The 15,302-nt window shown below is 35.6% G+C and overlaps 1 protein-coding gene across 4 annotated transcripts in view; it reads right to left on the bottom strand.

Moving 5' to 3' along the window:
* Positions 1–2,106, bottom strand: part of ROBO1 (roundabout guidance receptor 1) — a 376,938-nt gene extending 374,832 nt beyond the window's left edge. For 2 of the 4 annotated variants that reach the window (XM_011356422.2, XM_011356425.2), the window contains exon 1: positions 1,026–2,103. In XM_011356422.2, the coding sequence (XP_011354724.1) occupies positions 1,026–1,080 (55 nt within the window). In that variant the 5' untranslated portion in view covers positions 1,081–2,103. Of the gene's footprint in view, positions 1–1,025 lie in introns of all 4 variants that reach the window. The other 2 variants (XM_011356421.2, XM_011356423.2) reach the window with 2 other exon arrangements.
* Positions 2,107–15,302: the final 13,196 nt, after the last annotated feature.

Below are 15,302 nucleotides of genomic sequence, written 5' to 3'. Positions count from 1 at the left end.
CTGATGCAACTTGAAGCTCAGTATTCACTATAAATTGGACGATGATTTTTCTGTGTGTGTGTGTGTGTGTGTGTGTGTGTGTGTGTGTGTGTGTGTGTTTTAAGGCCTGAAATCAGATCCTTGATCCTTGATTGAAACCAGAATCTACCAAATGGAAAGAAAGAAAAATTGAGTCGTGGCTCTGTTCACCCATAGTAAAAGTTTCTTAGGGAGTGTAAAAATAAGTATTTATAAGTGTGGATACAGTTTACACTCTAATGTCAGAAGGATTCCATTGCAGCATCCTTCCAACACTTCATATGGAGAGTTTCGGTATTATTTCATTAATACCCCAAATCCTAAATTCAACCTTCTGTTTCCCCTTGCCATTGAAAATTCCCAGGCAACTAACTGTTCCCTTTCAGATATTTGAAACCGCCTGTTTTCCTTCTAAACTCAGCCAGGCTGAGTGGCTAGTTTATATCCTACCATGAGAAGTAGTTATTTCCTGAAGTTTCTTCGGAATCGAATTTAATTACAGACTTTGGTTACATAAAACAACTACTAATAACCCGTTGTGCACGGAAGAGGAGGGGCGAACTGGAGGACCAAATTCAGGAATCCAAGCGGGTCTCTGGGCCACAGGTTCTGGGGGCGCACATCTCCCTCCCCAAAGGAAGGTGCGGCTGGATGAAACTCCCTTTGGCTCATCCCCGCGGCCCAAACTCACCGCCAACCGCTGCTTCCTCCCACCTTTGCGCTCAGACCTGCGTTTGCCACTAGTGATCTGGGCGTGCCCTGAACTTGGAAAAAAGCCGAGAGGTCTGCGATGAGGCTTGGGGGTCTTGGGGGGTGGGGGGAGGTGCGGGGAGAGACGTCCCAAAGTGAAAACTGGGAACCTCTTCGCCCAAAACTCCTGCAGGGATCGAGCACCTCCGGCCTTAAAAGGGAGAGGTCGCCGAAAATGCTGCTCGGAGTTTGCTTTGCAAAGTGGAGAAGGGGAATGCTAGAGGGATGAAGGGTGAAGAAAGAAGACATGAGGTTACCTGAACAGAGACATATTAATCCAAAGAGGTAAAAGTGAGCAGGCTCCGCGATCATTGTCCTCGGGTGGATCCTGCATACAGTCTCATGCCAAGAGGAGGGAGTAGAAGTGGGGCCCCCAAATTTATGAAGCCACACACCACACACACTACACACAAAGGCTTAATATAAGCAACGTGGGTTAATCCAACAGGAGTTTTCAGGGCAATTACTAGTCAACCTTTCCGGAGGTGGTCAATATCTCAGAGCACTTTGCAGAGTAAGAATTCCAAGGTTTGCCTTCTCTGGCTCCACGGTTTTCGAGGAGGCTCGGCCACTTCCAAGGACCATCCAAAGCGAACAACAAAGAGCCGAAGCAAAAGAGCAGTTGTGCGGTTTCCTGCCTTCACCGTCTAGCCGAGTCTCCCGGCGTGCGCCCCCACTCTTGCGCAGAGCGCCGCGGCAAAGGCAGGCGCGGCGGCAGCAAAGTTGGGGTGTGGGAACGAATCAAGGAGGACCAAAAAGTGCTTCTCCGTCTACCGGCGAGCCCAGTCAACAGCTAGCCACTGGTGGCGGCGGCAGCGGCAGCGAAGGCAGCCGAGGCAGCGGCAGCAGCTCCAAAGGACTGGCACTGGGTGCTGGGGGTGTGCCTGGGTGACTCCGCGCGCTGAGAGCGAACGAGGGGGCGGTGCGGCAACAGCGGCTGCCTGGGCGGGCCCTTGTTCCCATCACTTGGGGGATACGGAGGGCACTGGGGACAGCAGCAGGTCCGCGGAGACATGCATTCCTCCCCCGCGCCTCCAGCACCGCGGGGCGCTCACCATGGCCCCTGGCCTCTCGCCCGCGGGGTGCGCGCGCAAGGCACCCCGAACTCTCCGCAGCTGGGACGCTGAAGCGCAAACTTCCTGTGGGTGGCAGCCCGTAGGCTGGCCCGTGGTAGTTGCAGAGAGGCAGCTCCCGAAACTCCCTGGGGTAGAAAAGTGGGGCGAGGAGGATGCTGCTGCGGGTGGGAGCGACGGCCGCCGCGGCACACCCGAGCTCCGCCGGGATCAGCAGCGTCTGAAGTTTCTGCTCTCACGCTGCCTCTTCTCTGGCTCAATTGCTTGTGGGTTTCCCCCACCGGCCCTACGACTCCCAGTTTCCTCCCTCTCCTCCCCGACCCGAGAATATTTAAAGGGGCCGCGCGGTACTTTTCGCGCTTCACTCTAAGGTCCCCAGACGTCGGTCTGGCAAGTTCTGCTCATTAATATTTCCATCCACAAGCCAGAGGTGCCCGACTGCGCCCTCAGGTGAGAATGAAACTGCTCAGGATCATAAATCGAAGCGAATGGGAACTTGCCTTGTTTCTCTCGCCACCACTTGCTCCCCTGCACCTTTCTCCAAATGGAACCTCCCAGCCAAAGACTTCAAAAATCCTCCTGGTCCAGCTTAACCTCTTCTTTACCGCTTCCAGGAGTTGGAATAAACTCTCAAAGTAAAAGTACTCTACCCTTGCCCGTTTTCTCTCTCTCGCTCTCTCTCTTTTTTTTTTTTTTTTTTAAGATCAAATTTGAGCAAGCAAGCCTTTAGGACAGGAGGTAGAGAGATAATTATCTAGGCTCTATATAGATAATAAATGGACACCCTTACAACAATCACTTTTAAACTGCAGTTGTTGACGTTCACCTTGAAAAGCTGTCGAATTTGAAGGGCTCAGGGTGGGCTAAGGCGTCTTTCCTTGTGTTACATTGGAGAGCCTCATCTTCAACTTCGTTGACTCTAGTTATTAGAATGTTAACAATCTCCATTGTTAGCAAAGGAAGAGGGACAAATGCAGAAAGCATCCCTGACTACCCCAGAGTTTGCAGTTACAAGAGAAGCCATTCAGCATTTCAAAACCAGAGGGCCTGGGATATGACACCCCATACTCTAGCCCTGAAATCTCAACCTACCAGTTACTAGCCCTGTTACCATGCCAAATCTCAGTTTTCTCTTTGGAGAAATAGGGAGTCTTGAGATATTAATATATATGAACAAAGCAAAACAAACCTATTGCAGCTGATGGGCATTCTTGTATTCATAAATTCATTCATTCATTTTTCTTTCTATTACATAAGTAAGTCACATTTATAAAACACCTGAGACATAGTGAGTGGCCAATAAATGGTAGGTATTGACACTAAGAACTATTCTTTATAATAAATTATATCTACAAGTTATGCACAACAACTTCAAAATGGTTATTTCCTTACAGTAGTTGTCTCCGGTGAGAAAAAATTAGAGATGGGGATGGATTTGCTCTTTTCTGTAGACAGTGTGCCTTTTTATTTTTATTTTTTTAGTGAACACATGCATTACCTAGCAAAAGATATATATTTTTAAGCAAATTATGCATTCATTTTGGTTGCTGCTAGTACAACCAATGACCTTGGAGCAGCATTTCATAGGGGAAAAAAATCTGGTTAACAGCACCTATCTCTGAAAGAGAAAGATAGTTTAATCCTGAGAAAGCTGACTAAAAATTCAGTAAATATGCTGGAGATAAGATTTCAAAGACTCCAACTAAAATCTTTCCAGCAATAAAAACAAGAATACGCAGTAAATGCTGAAAAAAATACATTGATTTGGTCCTTGCGAAAGGGTATTTAGTGAGAAACGTAGAATAGTATATCTATTTTTTCTTGGGATAAAACATGCTTTTAAGATAAACTTATCTAGTAATAGAAAATAAAGAAGCTAAAGCACAGAGGGAGAGAATCCTTTAGATCCTCATATCATCTGAGTACATTTTAAATAAAGATTTGACTTCCACTTAGTAAAGAATGCATACTTTTAAGTATAAAGTAGAATATGTGTAAGGATCCCTATTACATTGTTTCTTCAAAGTGGATCTCTCAGTCTCCAGAAAAGTTTGCTAAGATTTCTCAAGATTTCTCTTAACATTTATCTAATTGCCATTGAATGGAAGCCATATTAATACTCTTTTTTATTTCTCAAATTCAGTTAGCAACAACCCCTACCCCCAACCCCCATCCTACCCCTAGAAATTGTATTTCCTAGAAGAGTCAGAAGTAAGACTTCTCAAGGAGCTGACTTTTGGCCAGCTCCCTGATGAGGCCATCATCACCAACTCATATATGTTGATCCTTTCTTCTTTCCCTGCCTCATCCAAAGTGTACTTTTCTGTCAGTTATAACAATAAAGATGGTATCTGAAGACTTCTGTATTCAGAAGGTATTAGAGATCCATAACAAGCAAAACTCAATATATCTGAGAACCTTCATAACTACTTTCTTTCACTCACTCTTACCCATGCAAAAAAACACTTAGTAAACATCATCTATATGCAAAAAACAAAAAAGAGCTCTGTAGGGGAAAGATGCAAATAGAAGCCCATTCACCAGGCCCTCAGAGCTCTTACTATAAAGAGCTATACAACCTCTAAAGTGAAATCTATCTGAAGAAGTAAAGACAAAGTGTTGTTGCTGTTAAATGACAGCTCAGTACATTCCTGGAGATGGATAAATCATAGTGATTTGTCACCTTTCCTTTTTTGCCACTGAACGTTAAATTACCTACGACAATGCATGAAATATTCAATGTGCCTGTATGAGTATATGTGCAAGTTGTGAGTGTGTACTCATGGATATGGCACCTATGCAATTCTGGTCCTTAGGCAACTCCAACATACACAATAGAACTGACTCATTCCAGTCGGGTTGGTTAGGAGATTAAGAGCAAGTTTAGGAGAAAGTGTCTTAATTTGCACTCAGAAACCCTATTCAGATCATCATGATCTGAACAAGTGGTCATAGATTTAAAGTTCCATTTAGAGAAGTTCCATTCTACACTTCTATTCTGATCTCATTTGGTATAAAATTCAGGATCCCTAAAATGTCTTTGTGAATTTCGAGGAAACCTGAAAATAACACATTCTAGTAGTTCTGTGAATAGAAGCTTCTTTGACAATCAAAATTCTAGAGCAGTAATGATCTCTTGGGCAGGTCTGATCTGATTTTATCTTTCATGAGGGTAGTTACAGGAACTCAGAAAATAATAGAGTTCCCAGGGTCTCTCCAGGGATTCCAGCTATCACCTCCCTAGATCAGGAGTAGAATTCCTAAGGAAACTACAAACTAGAACTTTTCTCTATCTCCCCTCTTAGGCAGAAGTCTTAGCATCAGACCTAGCCTGGGATGCAAGACGACAGTACCAGGAGATCTGATGAGAAAGCAGTGTGATACATAAGGTACGCTCTGAGACTATGCTGCATTCTCCAAGATACTATCCCCCAGGGTACAACGGCTAGCTTAGCATTTTTTACACAAAATTGCTGAATAATCTGTACAACCTTTGGTTTCTAAATTGATGAACTAGGTTAAATATTTGAATAGTTTAATATTTGAATATTTTTTCTAAGTTTAGAAAGTAACCTAAAGTAACAATAATTCTGAAGGGAGAATAAACACATCTGTTGAAACATCTACTGTGTTTTGAAACGTTATGTTTCTTTAGTAAACATTGCTCAGTCTATGCCATGCCGTTACTGTAGTAGTATCTCTACCCCTTCCTACTCCTGATAATCAAGATTTTTAGTTTCTTCACTAAACCACATATGGTAGTTACCTGGGAGAAAAACTTATTTTTGTTCAAATGAGCAATACAATATAACTTACTGATTCTAGCTGCCATACATGACAGCAATAAGTCACATGTAATAAATCACATATGGTGAATATAGATTTTATATGCAATAGAAGTTTAGGAAAGAAAGAAATAATTTAAGGTTAAAGAAGTACAACAAAAATGAAAGAAAAGAATGCTCGATTGGATTTTAAAATGTGTAACTTTATTACTATTCATGAAAGAGAATAAAGTTTATTTTATCATGATGCTTTCTTTCAAATGTACATAAGGCCCATTTTAACAGTATTACTTTTATTTGCTTCTTTCTCTGCTTTTTAGAATGGGTAATTATGTTCCCCAAATCAGGAACCATAGGGAGAAGAGACTTCTTGGGTTATCTGTCTTTACTTACTAAAGACTTAAGGCACTGTTTTCTAAACCAGTGTTTCCAGTACAGCAAAGGATGGGTAGAAGAACCTGTTGACCTCACACAATCATGTGCTTCATTCTTACCAGCAGTCTCTAAGGTTTATTTAAAAATATAAACTATGACACACTCAAGTTTGCTGTGGAATTACTGTGACTGTGCTTGCCATTTAGCATCTCAGTATCTGGAGGACACTGTAGATGTTTTAAAACTAGCTGCTATATACAAAGCCCTTTTGACATAGCCTGGGACCTTAAGCTTTTGTGACATGGGTCTCTCTAGAACTTATTCCTTTAAACTTAAAGGCGAATAGTTTTTGAAGGTAAACGAAAGGACACCTGGAAGTAGCATTGATTGAAGGCACAGTTTTGACCCTTCGTACACATTATCTGATCAGATTCTCACCATATCATATGAGGTGGTATTGTTATCCTAATACAGAAATGAGGTTGACAGAGTAAATTGTTAACTAAAAGTTCAGAGATCCAGAAGCCGCAGATCTTGGATTTGAACTCAGGTTGTTTGGAACTAAAGCACACAGGCTTGGGAGACTTTAGATTCAACACATTTCAGGATTTTCCAAAGCTTTTGATATGGAAATGAGCATGTGAATCCCCAGGGGAAGATCATTTTGAGAAGCCCTGTTCCTTTAATAAATGCTGCTCATTCTATACCTTGATACTACTATAGTAACATCTCCAATACTCACAAAAAAGATTAAGATTTTCAGCTTTCCCTAACTAAACTGCATGTGGCACTTAACTTGGGAGAAAACTTATTTGTCTTGAAATGAGCAGTGCAATATTCCTTATTGAGAAAGACTAAATAGAAGTAACTACACTTCCAGGCTTTTCTTCACAGAGTAGCCAGAGGGCTTGTTGATACCTAATTTAGACCATGTCTCTCTTAGGCTCAAACTCTCTAAATGTTTCCCATATACTTAAAGTGAGAACTCTCTCTTTCCCGAAGTCTGTCTACAGGGCCTCACCTGAACTGGTCTCCCATCCTTCCTAATAGCATCAGCTCTTCCATTACTTGCCTTTGCTTTTGTTGATTTACCACAAGGGCCTCTATGCTTTTCCTAGAATGTTATCAGGCAGCTACCTGCTTCAGAGATTTTGTATTTCCTCTAGCTGGAGTACTCACCTGCATAAATCTGCAAACCCACTGTCTTTCCTCTCTGAGGTTTTAATAAAGTTAAACCTTCTCACGGAGGCTTTTTCTGACCACCTACTTTAAAATTACATCCTTATACAATACTTCCCGTATCTCTTTTATGCTTTGTTTTTCTGTATATTTTTTTCTCTAAAGCACTTATGCCCACCTAAGATACTAAATATTTCTTTATTTATTTTTATTGACTGCAGTCACTTCTCTTAGAATGTTACCTAAGTCAAGGATCCTTGACTATATTCTCATCATCCAAAAGAGTGTTTGGTACCAAATAGGCATTCGAGTGTTTGTTGAATGAATGAATGAGTCTTATTTCATTGCCTATTAATACATCTTTTGGGAAAACACTTCATTAATGAACCTATTTCTATAGTTCTAAAGTATATTTTCTCCATTATATAGTTCAATTATTTTATTCACTTCAATTAATAGAGAATTAATAGTCAATATCACACATGGAGTAGATGTCTCAGTGGACTTCAGAAATTTTAAAGCCAAAGTTCTGACTAAATGAGTACATGCATATTTAGGTTAGGCTATTTGGGAGCGAAGAGGTTGGAACCTAAGTTTAAAGGGTATAATGTTTAAATTAAAAGCAACTTTCAAGACTTTCAGTAAATGAGAAACCTGAAGTCTAAAGACATTGATTTTACCTCTTTTGGTTACTGCTTTAGTCAAAACTAGAACTCTCTAAATTGCTAGAGAGTTCTTTCCACCAGAGCAAGTTAATCAGAAAGTCAGTCAAGATTTTCTACCTTCAAGATACTTTCATGATTATATGGTTCAGTATAACATATATATTAGTACTGTATCATATAGTGAGTTTTACTTATTTTTAACTTCAATGATGTAGGAATCATGTTTTGCTTTGTTTTTTTCTGACTCCAGTTCCTAATAGAATAAAAATGATAACAGCAGCCAACATTTACATAGCCTTATGTGATAGAGGTATACTTTTCTAAGCATATTATATATTCTAACTCATTTAAATCCTCAGAAACACATTATTAGATCTGTTACTATTATTATTCCATGTTACAGATGAGGAGCTGGAGGACATTCAGCTAATATGGGACTGAACACAGATTTGAATCTTGACTACCTGGATCTTATTGCTGTAGAGACTGTGAGGTACAAATAAAAATTGCTGATTAAAGTAATATTACTTTTACAGATTCAGTGATAGCTAGTGTTTTTTTAAAGATCTTTCATTTTGGGAATAACAATATGAAAGTGACTGAAATATATGCATCTGTAGTTCTACTTCTATATGGAATTTAGGTGTTTAAAACTTTTTCACTTTATGTCCAAAATATTCAAAGAAGTTTTATGTTTCTCTTAACTCTGCTGGGAAGGAATGGAAAAATACATAATACAATTTTGTTAAGATATTCAGAGTATATCAGAAAACATAAAGATATATACATATATCTCACCATAAAATTTCTCTGTCTTTTTGTTTCTTATATCTGGAACCAAGCTTATACTATTCTAATCATAAATTAAAATTCTTTTAATTGAGATAACAATTAACAGCTGCGCAGCTGAATGACATACTCTATAGGCTTACAATTTAAACAAACTATTTTGTAAGTAATTTACAGTATGTTTAATTCTACAGATGTGTTTTACGAAATTGTTTAATGTTTTGGTTTTTCATTGCTTTTTTAAAAAAACCTTTTCAAGAAATATTTAGAGGATTGATTAAATATGTTAGTATTTATGTCTCATTTGTACATTCGTTATATTTAGTCACATCTGCTTCTATGTTTATTCTGAACAATATTTTACCCAGATTTGAACAGTTATTTTAATTAGTTTATTAAAGAAGTAAATTGATTTAAAAAGCATCTTAAAATTCTATTAGAGTTTCCTATTTGGAGGTTATTTTCTGGGTCAATAAACAAAAAGTAGGCCTAAATATTTAATGTTTTACTAACTTTGAGAAAAGAGTATCCAACCTTATACAATAAGAATAATAACATTAATAATAAAGAATTTATTAAATTACAGTACTATATATCATATTGAAAGTTTTATATCATCTATTTTATGGTCTATTGGTATATTTCTCTTATGGTTTATGGGAAAGTGACTTCAACCTTTGAAAAGCTAAACTGGGACTTTGGGATTTAATAGCTTCCTAGCGTGATTGAAGACTGAGATTCTAAATATGGAGGTGCTCATTCTTGTGGATAAATACAGAATCCACATCCTACAATTGTCACTGAGAAACAAACTGCTGTTGAAAATGGAAATGAAATGTAACCTACTGTCTTAACAAGGATAATTATATATTTTACCAAGAGTTTAATCACCTCCTCTTTAGCATCCTGGCTACATTCCAAAAGAAATCATCCAATTCCATTATTCTATCTAAAAGTCTTTGTTGATTTGATCTAATCTAATCTTCTCTATTTTCTATCACTATATATCACTTTAAAGCTGTTTTATTACACCTAAAGGGTAGAATTTTACATGTACAGTACATATCTTGTGTATTTATATATCATGTGAGTATCTGAAATAAAACAGATGTTTGCTGAAACCAGTAAAACAACCTTATCAATAAAAACATAAAAATTATTCTGTTTATTCAAAAATCCTAAACATTACTTTTTATTTATATTTCAATTACAAAGTTAAAAAAAAGTTTTATAAATTTAGCACTTTAATGTTTTGCCACAAATATTCTTAGAATACATACTAAAAGTAATATGGTTTATATCTCTATATTCAAAGGCTAGTTGATTCTAATGAGATTTTATTTATTTTTCTTTATGTATTTTTAGAACATTTAGGAAACACATAAAAAATACAATAATTCTCTCATTTATAACTTAGGCTATCAGCATTTTATTGTATACCTTTTTTTTCCTTTTTAAAAAAAACTGCACATGTAGACTTTTCTTCTTACTATATGGAATAGTACTCTAAAAACTGCTATGTAATCTACATTTTCACTCAATAATACTTTATAAAAAGTTTTCATGTCATAAAATTTTCAACACCATCATAAGAGTATTAAATAACATTCTACCACATGATTATACTAAAATATATGTATTCTCTGATTGTTAGATATTTATTTCCAATTGCCACTAAGTGGCATAGAATCTGATTTTTAAAAAATCATTATTAGGATGTATTACCAGTCAAATTGTTAGTAAATTTCATTTTAATCACATATATTCTATTGAAGAAATATAAAATCTCACAATTTAAGTTATTTGATTGTTTAGAGTTGCCAAGAAGATTGTTCAAATGATCTTTGAACCAACATGTAGAAGAGTTAAAAAATCACAGACAACAATGAACTATTAGAAGATTTTTAACACATGAAATTTTCACCTTTTCCCAATAGAATTATTATTTCCTTGTTCAAGGGCTGCCTTTTGTTTTTGTTACAACTGATTAATAAATGAAAATGTTTGTATTTCACAAGTATGCTAGAATGTCTCAAGTCTTATATTTCACACCAGAAAGTAAACTCTTCTTTTAGTAAGGGCAATAAATCAAGATGAAAGACTTTTCCTAAACAATTACCTTTGGGAAAAAATATAAACTTAAGCACAATTTATTATTTTGTTAATTGATCTTTTCAGCTGGGAACATATATTGTTTAACTTTTAGTTATCATAATTATTGACAGTGACTATAATGTGACCATACATAAATTGACTGTTCTAAATAGGAGCCTATCTAGATGTATTATGTATATCCTAGTTTATTCAAATCATATTATTTTGGTTAACATCACCTATTTCTTGATTTTCCTCTCAATTCCACATGTGGCTTATTATGCAATAGGAGCTTAAAAATTTAATTATCCTCCCGTCTCTGGTGAAATATGAACCATAAAGTTAAAAAAAAAATTAAAGAAAGTGCATCAATTTTTTTATTGGATGCTTTAGACACTGAAGATGTAATGTCATTATTTCTTGAGGGTAGTAATTTTATCACTTTTTAAAAATTAGATCTTTATCTGGCAAATCCATCTGTTTTAAGTTATTGTGAATTTTTATAAATTCTGTTTAACTCATACAGACATGTACAGAACACTTGGCAAAGTCTAATTAATAACCAGATTATCCATTACACTAGATTTTTCTGATTTTGCTTCCTTTAGTGTTTCACAGTAATATAAGAATAATTTAAAAGGTGATAATGAATATAGAGGTTTTTAAAAACATGTTTATACATCTTAGAACCTCATTAAATGTATTTTCTCGGTGGAAACTATGTGATTAAAGGACCAGAACACAAACTTTTAGTCCAGACTTCCCCTGGGTAACTCCTACTCACCCTTTAAGTCTAAGATGAAAGTCTCTTTCTTAGAAAAGACTTCCCAGACATGCCATTCTCCACCTTTCCCAATAGGTCAGGTGTATCTGCGAAATGTTCTCAGAGAAATTTTCATGATTTCTCCATTGCACTGATTACAGATACTTGCCGTTTAAGCCTGCCTCTTCTGCGAGTCTTGTAAACTTCTTAGTGGTGGTAATAAATTCTGACTCGTTCAGCTTTGGTAATTTTAGTACTTATCAAAGTAGGCAAATATGATTTTTTGCTGATAATTCTGTATGGTATACTAATTTTGGTTAATACTTAGCTGGACTAAGGAGGAATAAGAAGAAAATCTACATGCAGATATCTGATCATTCATCTCTTTTGCATTTAATCTAACTATTCAGCACCTAAAGGCAAGTGGGCAATTGCTCGAAGGTCTCCTCAATTTCATTTTATCCTCTCCCTTTGACCCAGAGGATATTATGCCATATCTAAAGACATCTGTGGCTATTATAACTTGGGGGAAGGGGGAGGGATGGTGCTACTGGCATCTAGCTATAAAGGCAAGGGATGCTATTGTACATCTTACATTACACAGGACAGCCCCCACTCACAACAGAGAATAATCTGGTCAATATATCAATAGTGTCGAGATGGAAAAACTCCACTCCAGTTTAACTTTAAAGGATCGTTCAGAAAGCCAAGTTTTTTATTTACAAGATGTCATATTTATTATAATGTATAAAATAGAAAATTATTTTGTAAAATACCATATTTTAGCACGTTTGGATATGTGCATTTTCACTCTTCTACTCACAAAATCTCTCCTTAGTTCTATGCAGTCTTACTGTCATTGGGTCTGAGTTTGAATTCTGGTTCTCCTTCTTAATAGCAATCTGACTTTTGGCTATTTAATTTTAACCTTCTAAATCTTCGATTTCACATCTGCCCCTCGGTGCCCTCACGCAAACCACCATCTGCCCCTAGGCTAGATGGTTCCTCCGGGAGTCTCTCGATCTTTCATACAAAGCCCTGTTTCCCAAGACACACGATGGATTCCCCAGGGCTCATCTGCCTTCGTGTGTCCCTAACAGCCTCTCACTTTAAAATATTTTGAAGCATTTTCTTCTTGTGAGGATTAAATAAGATCGTTGGACATGTATCTTATAAACAGGGTACAGTTGGGTTCTAAAGTTATTAAGCATGCTATGCTGTATATCTACTGTATAATAAAGTAGTGTAAATACTATAAAATTTTGTGCAAGCATAGCCCAGAGCATTATAAATGCTTATATATCTTTTAAAAGAAATTTAATTACATTCTTCTGCTAAGTTGCTATCTAGAGGTTATATAAAGATACATATTTTTCCAATAATGTTATTTACTTCCATGTATGTTTGAATTAATGGAGTAAGAAAGATAATATGTGAAGATAAAGCAAAGGGTGACGTTGAACTGGTGTGGACTTAACCAAATATGAGCTATTGAGAGCTGATAAGGAAACTTTTACTAAATGCTGCCCAACTTGGCATGATGAAACTGACACTAACAAAATTTTGCTTTTGTATGGTCATGGATTTGAATGAACATATAGAGGATGTTATTTGTTGATATGTTTTAGAGTTGTACTGATAATTCAGGTTCTATATATGTATATATGCTTTTACTTTATTTAGTAAAAAACAGGTATATAATATATTTATACCACTCCTCTTCCATTCAAATACATAATAAAGGAATTTCTGAGGCAAATTAAAAGTTTAGAGCACTTAGTGTTTATTTAACCTTTGCTCTTTGGAGCAGAAAAATGTGATATAGTTTGACTCATGCTTAGAAGAATGATGAAGCACAGTAGTTGTTTCTAAAATTCATAAGTGGATTTCTGTCCCTGACTAGCCGGGTGACCATGATATATATCTCTTAATAGCTCTAATAACTGTTTCTTTTCATATTAAGAAAAGGGAATAATAGTTCTTACCTTATAGGAGGGTTGCAAAGATTGAAACAGATAGTACACATAAAGTGTCTAGCATAGTACTTAGAATAGAGTAAGCAAAGATTAAATATCAATTCACTGTTATTGCTGATTCATTGTGAAAAAGAGAGCACCATCCTGGGAACCTCAGGATTAAGTTTATAGTTGGTATGAATGACTGCAAACTTTTTAATTAATAAAGCAAAATGTATAAGTATTGCTGCTTAAAGGATAGTTCAGAAAGCCATAAAAACTGTTTAGAAGATATCTACATATAATAAACTTTCAAAATAAACTCAAATTTGATTTTTTAAGGGAGTTCGAAATTAATATATAAAAATCAATATTCTTTAACAATAGCGCATTAGTGGAGATCTATTTTTGAATATCCCAACTGAGTATATGCTAAAATTAAAGTTGACATGATATATCTGAAATGTGGTGATCCAGTGGTATCCAGATATTATTAATGCAATATTCTCAAAGTGTATCTTCTATTAAATGCTGTGAAAATAAGTATATATGATTTTTAAAACACCCAAGGAGTAAACTTCCTAAATCAGAAATTTGGAATTTTAAAGATATATAATTTTCCATTTTATTCCTCTGATAAAATGATAAAAACTTGTTTAGAATAGCATTTCATTACAAGTTCAGAAATATACAACTTAGCAGTCAAGAGAATTAAAAAAAAAATGCTCAAGGTCTAAAAGTATTATGAAATGCACTTGGTACTGGGTATCTATTTGTGGGTAAATGTGATTTAAGGATGGGAAACAATAACTTCTATACTAAAAGAATTAGTTATGTAAAGGTGGGAGGTCCAGGGATATTTTCTATGACATTATAATACATGTATTGAATAAATTAACTTTCTGAAACATAGTAAGAGTACCAAAAATCCTTCAAACCAATTTAACCTCGAGAGAAATATTACTTTGTATTTAAACTAGATTTTTATCAAGATATTTCTCACATTTCATATGATATAAATGATCCTCACAAGTCTTTGGGAAATAGATTTAATTAGTCTATCATAAAATTATTTTAAAACAATAATATAATAATAAATTGAGCTTAAAATATGAAGCTTAGTGTAAATACTTGGAAACAATTTACTTAAAAAATATAAATAAGATCAGAGGCATTCTTTTAGCTCAAAGATTATTCTCTTTCTATCCTGTCACTATGAAATGGATAAAAGAATCTTTCAATAGAAAGTTCTTTACAAATATTAGAAATTTGTAGTTTTCCACTAGGATATTTCTTAGTTCATGCATGTTCCCTTGAACTAAATTTGGATTCTAAATTTACAAAAGTTACAGTAAATTATCAAAAACATAATTATAAATCTAAGGTACACACACATCCAGATTTTGGTGAAAGTGAAGTTGATAGTAAGACACTTTATATTTTATTTTCGTATCTTTGTCTATGAAGGAAAATAAATTCTCTATGAAATGTTTCAATTGGCTGAGGATGTTTAGTATACAATGCTCTGTTGCCCTCTGCTGGCTAGAAAATGATAAATAAAAACTTCCCATCTGTTCCTTACCTGAATGGGGGCCTTAGAAAACTAAATATGCAAAATAAAGACACAGTTCAAAATAAAAAAGCAATATATTAGAGTGATAGGGAAAAAATGAATTTCTAAAACATTCTTATGTTTCAAAAACTCCCTAAATTTTGCTTATTTCATATTAGTTTTTCTATTAGCTGAATAATTTGATTATTTTACATAACCCAATTGATTAATTCAAGAAAACACACTATTTCATTATTTTAAAATGATAACTGAGAAGCTCATAGTTGTCTAGGAATTTTTAGGA

The sequence above is a fragment of the Pteropus vampyrus genome, unplaced genomic scaffold (genome assembly GCF_000151845.1).
Source record: "Pteropus vampyrus isolate Shadow unplaced genomic scaffold, Pvam_2.0 Scaffold26, whole genome shotgun sequence".
Lineage (NCBI taxonomy): Eukaryota > Metazoa > Chordata > Mammalia > Chiroptera > Pteropodidae > Pteropus > Pteropus vampyrus.
The sequence above is the reverse complement of the archived record's forward strand: the minus strand, read 5'-3'. Positions and strand labels throughout refer to the sequence as shown.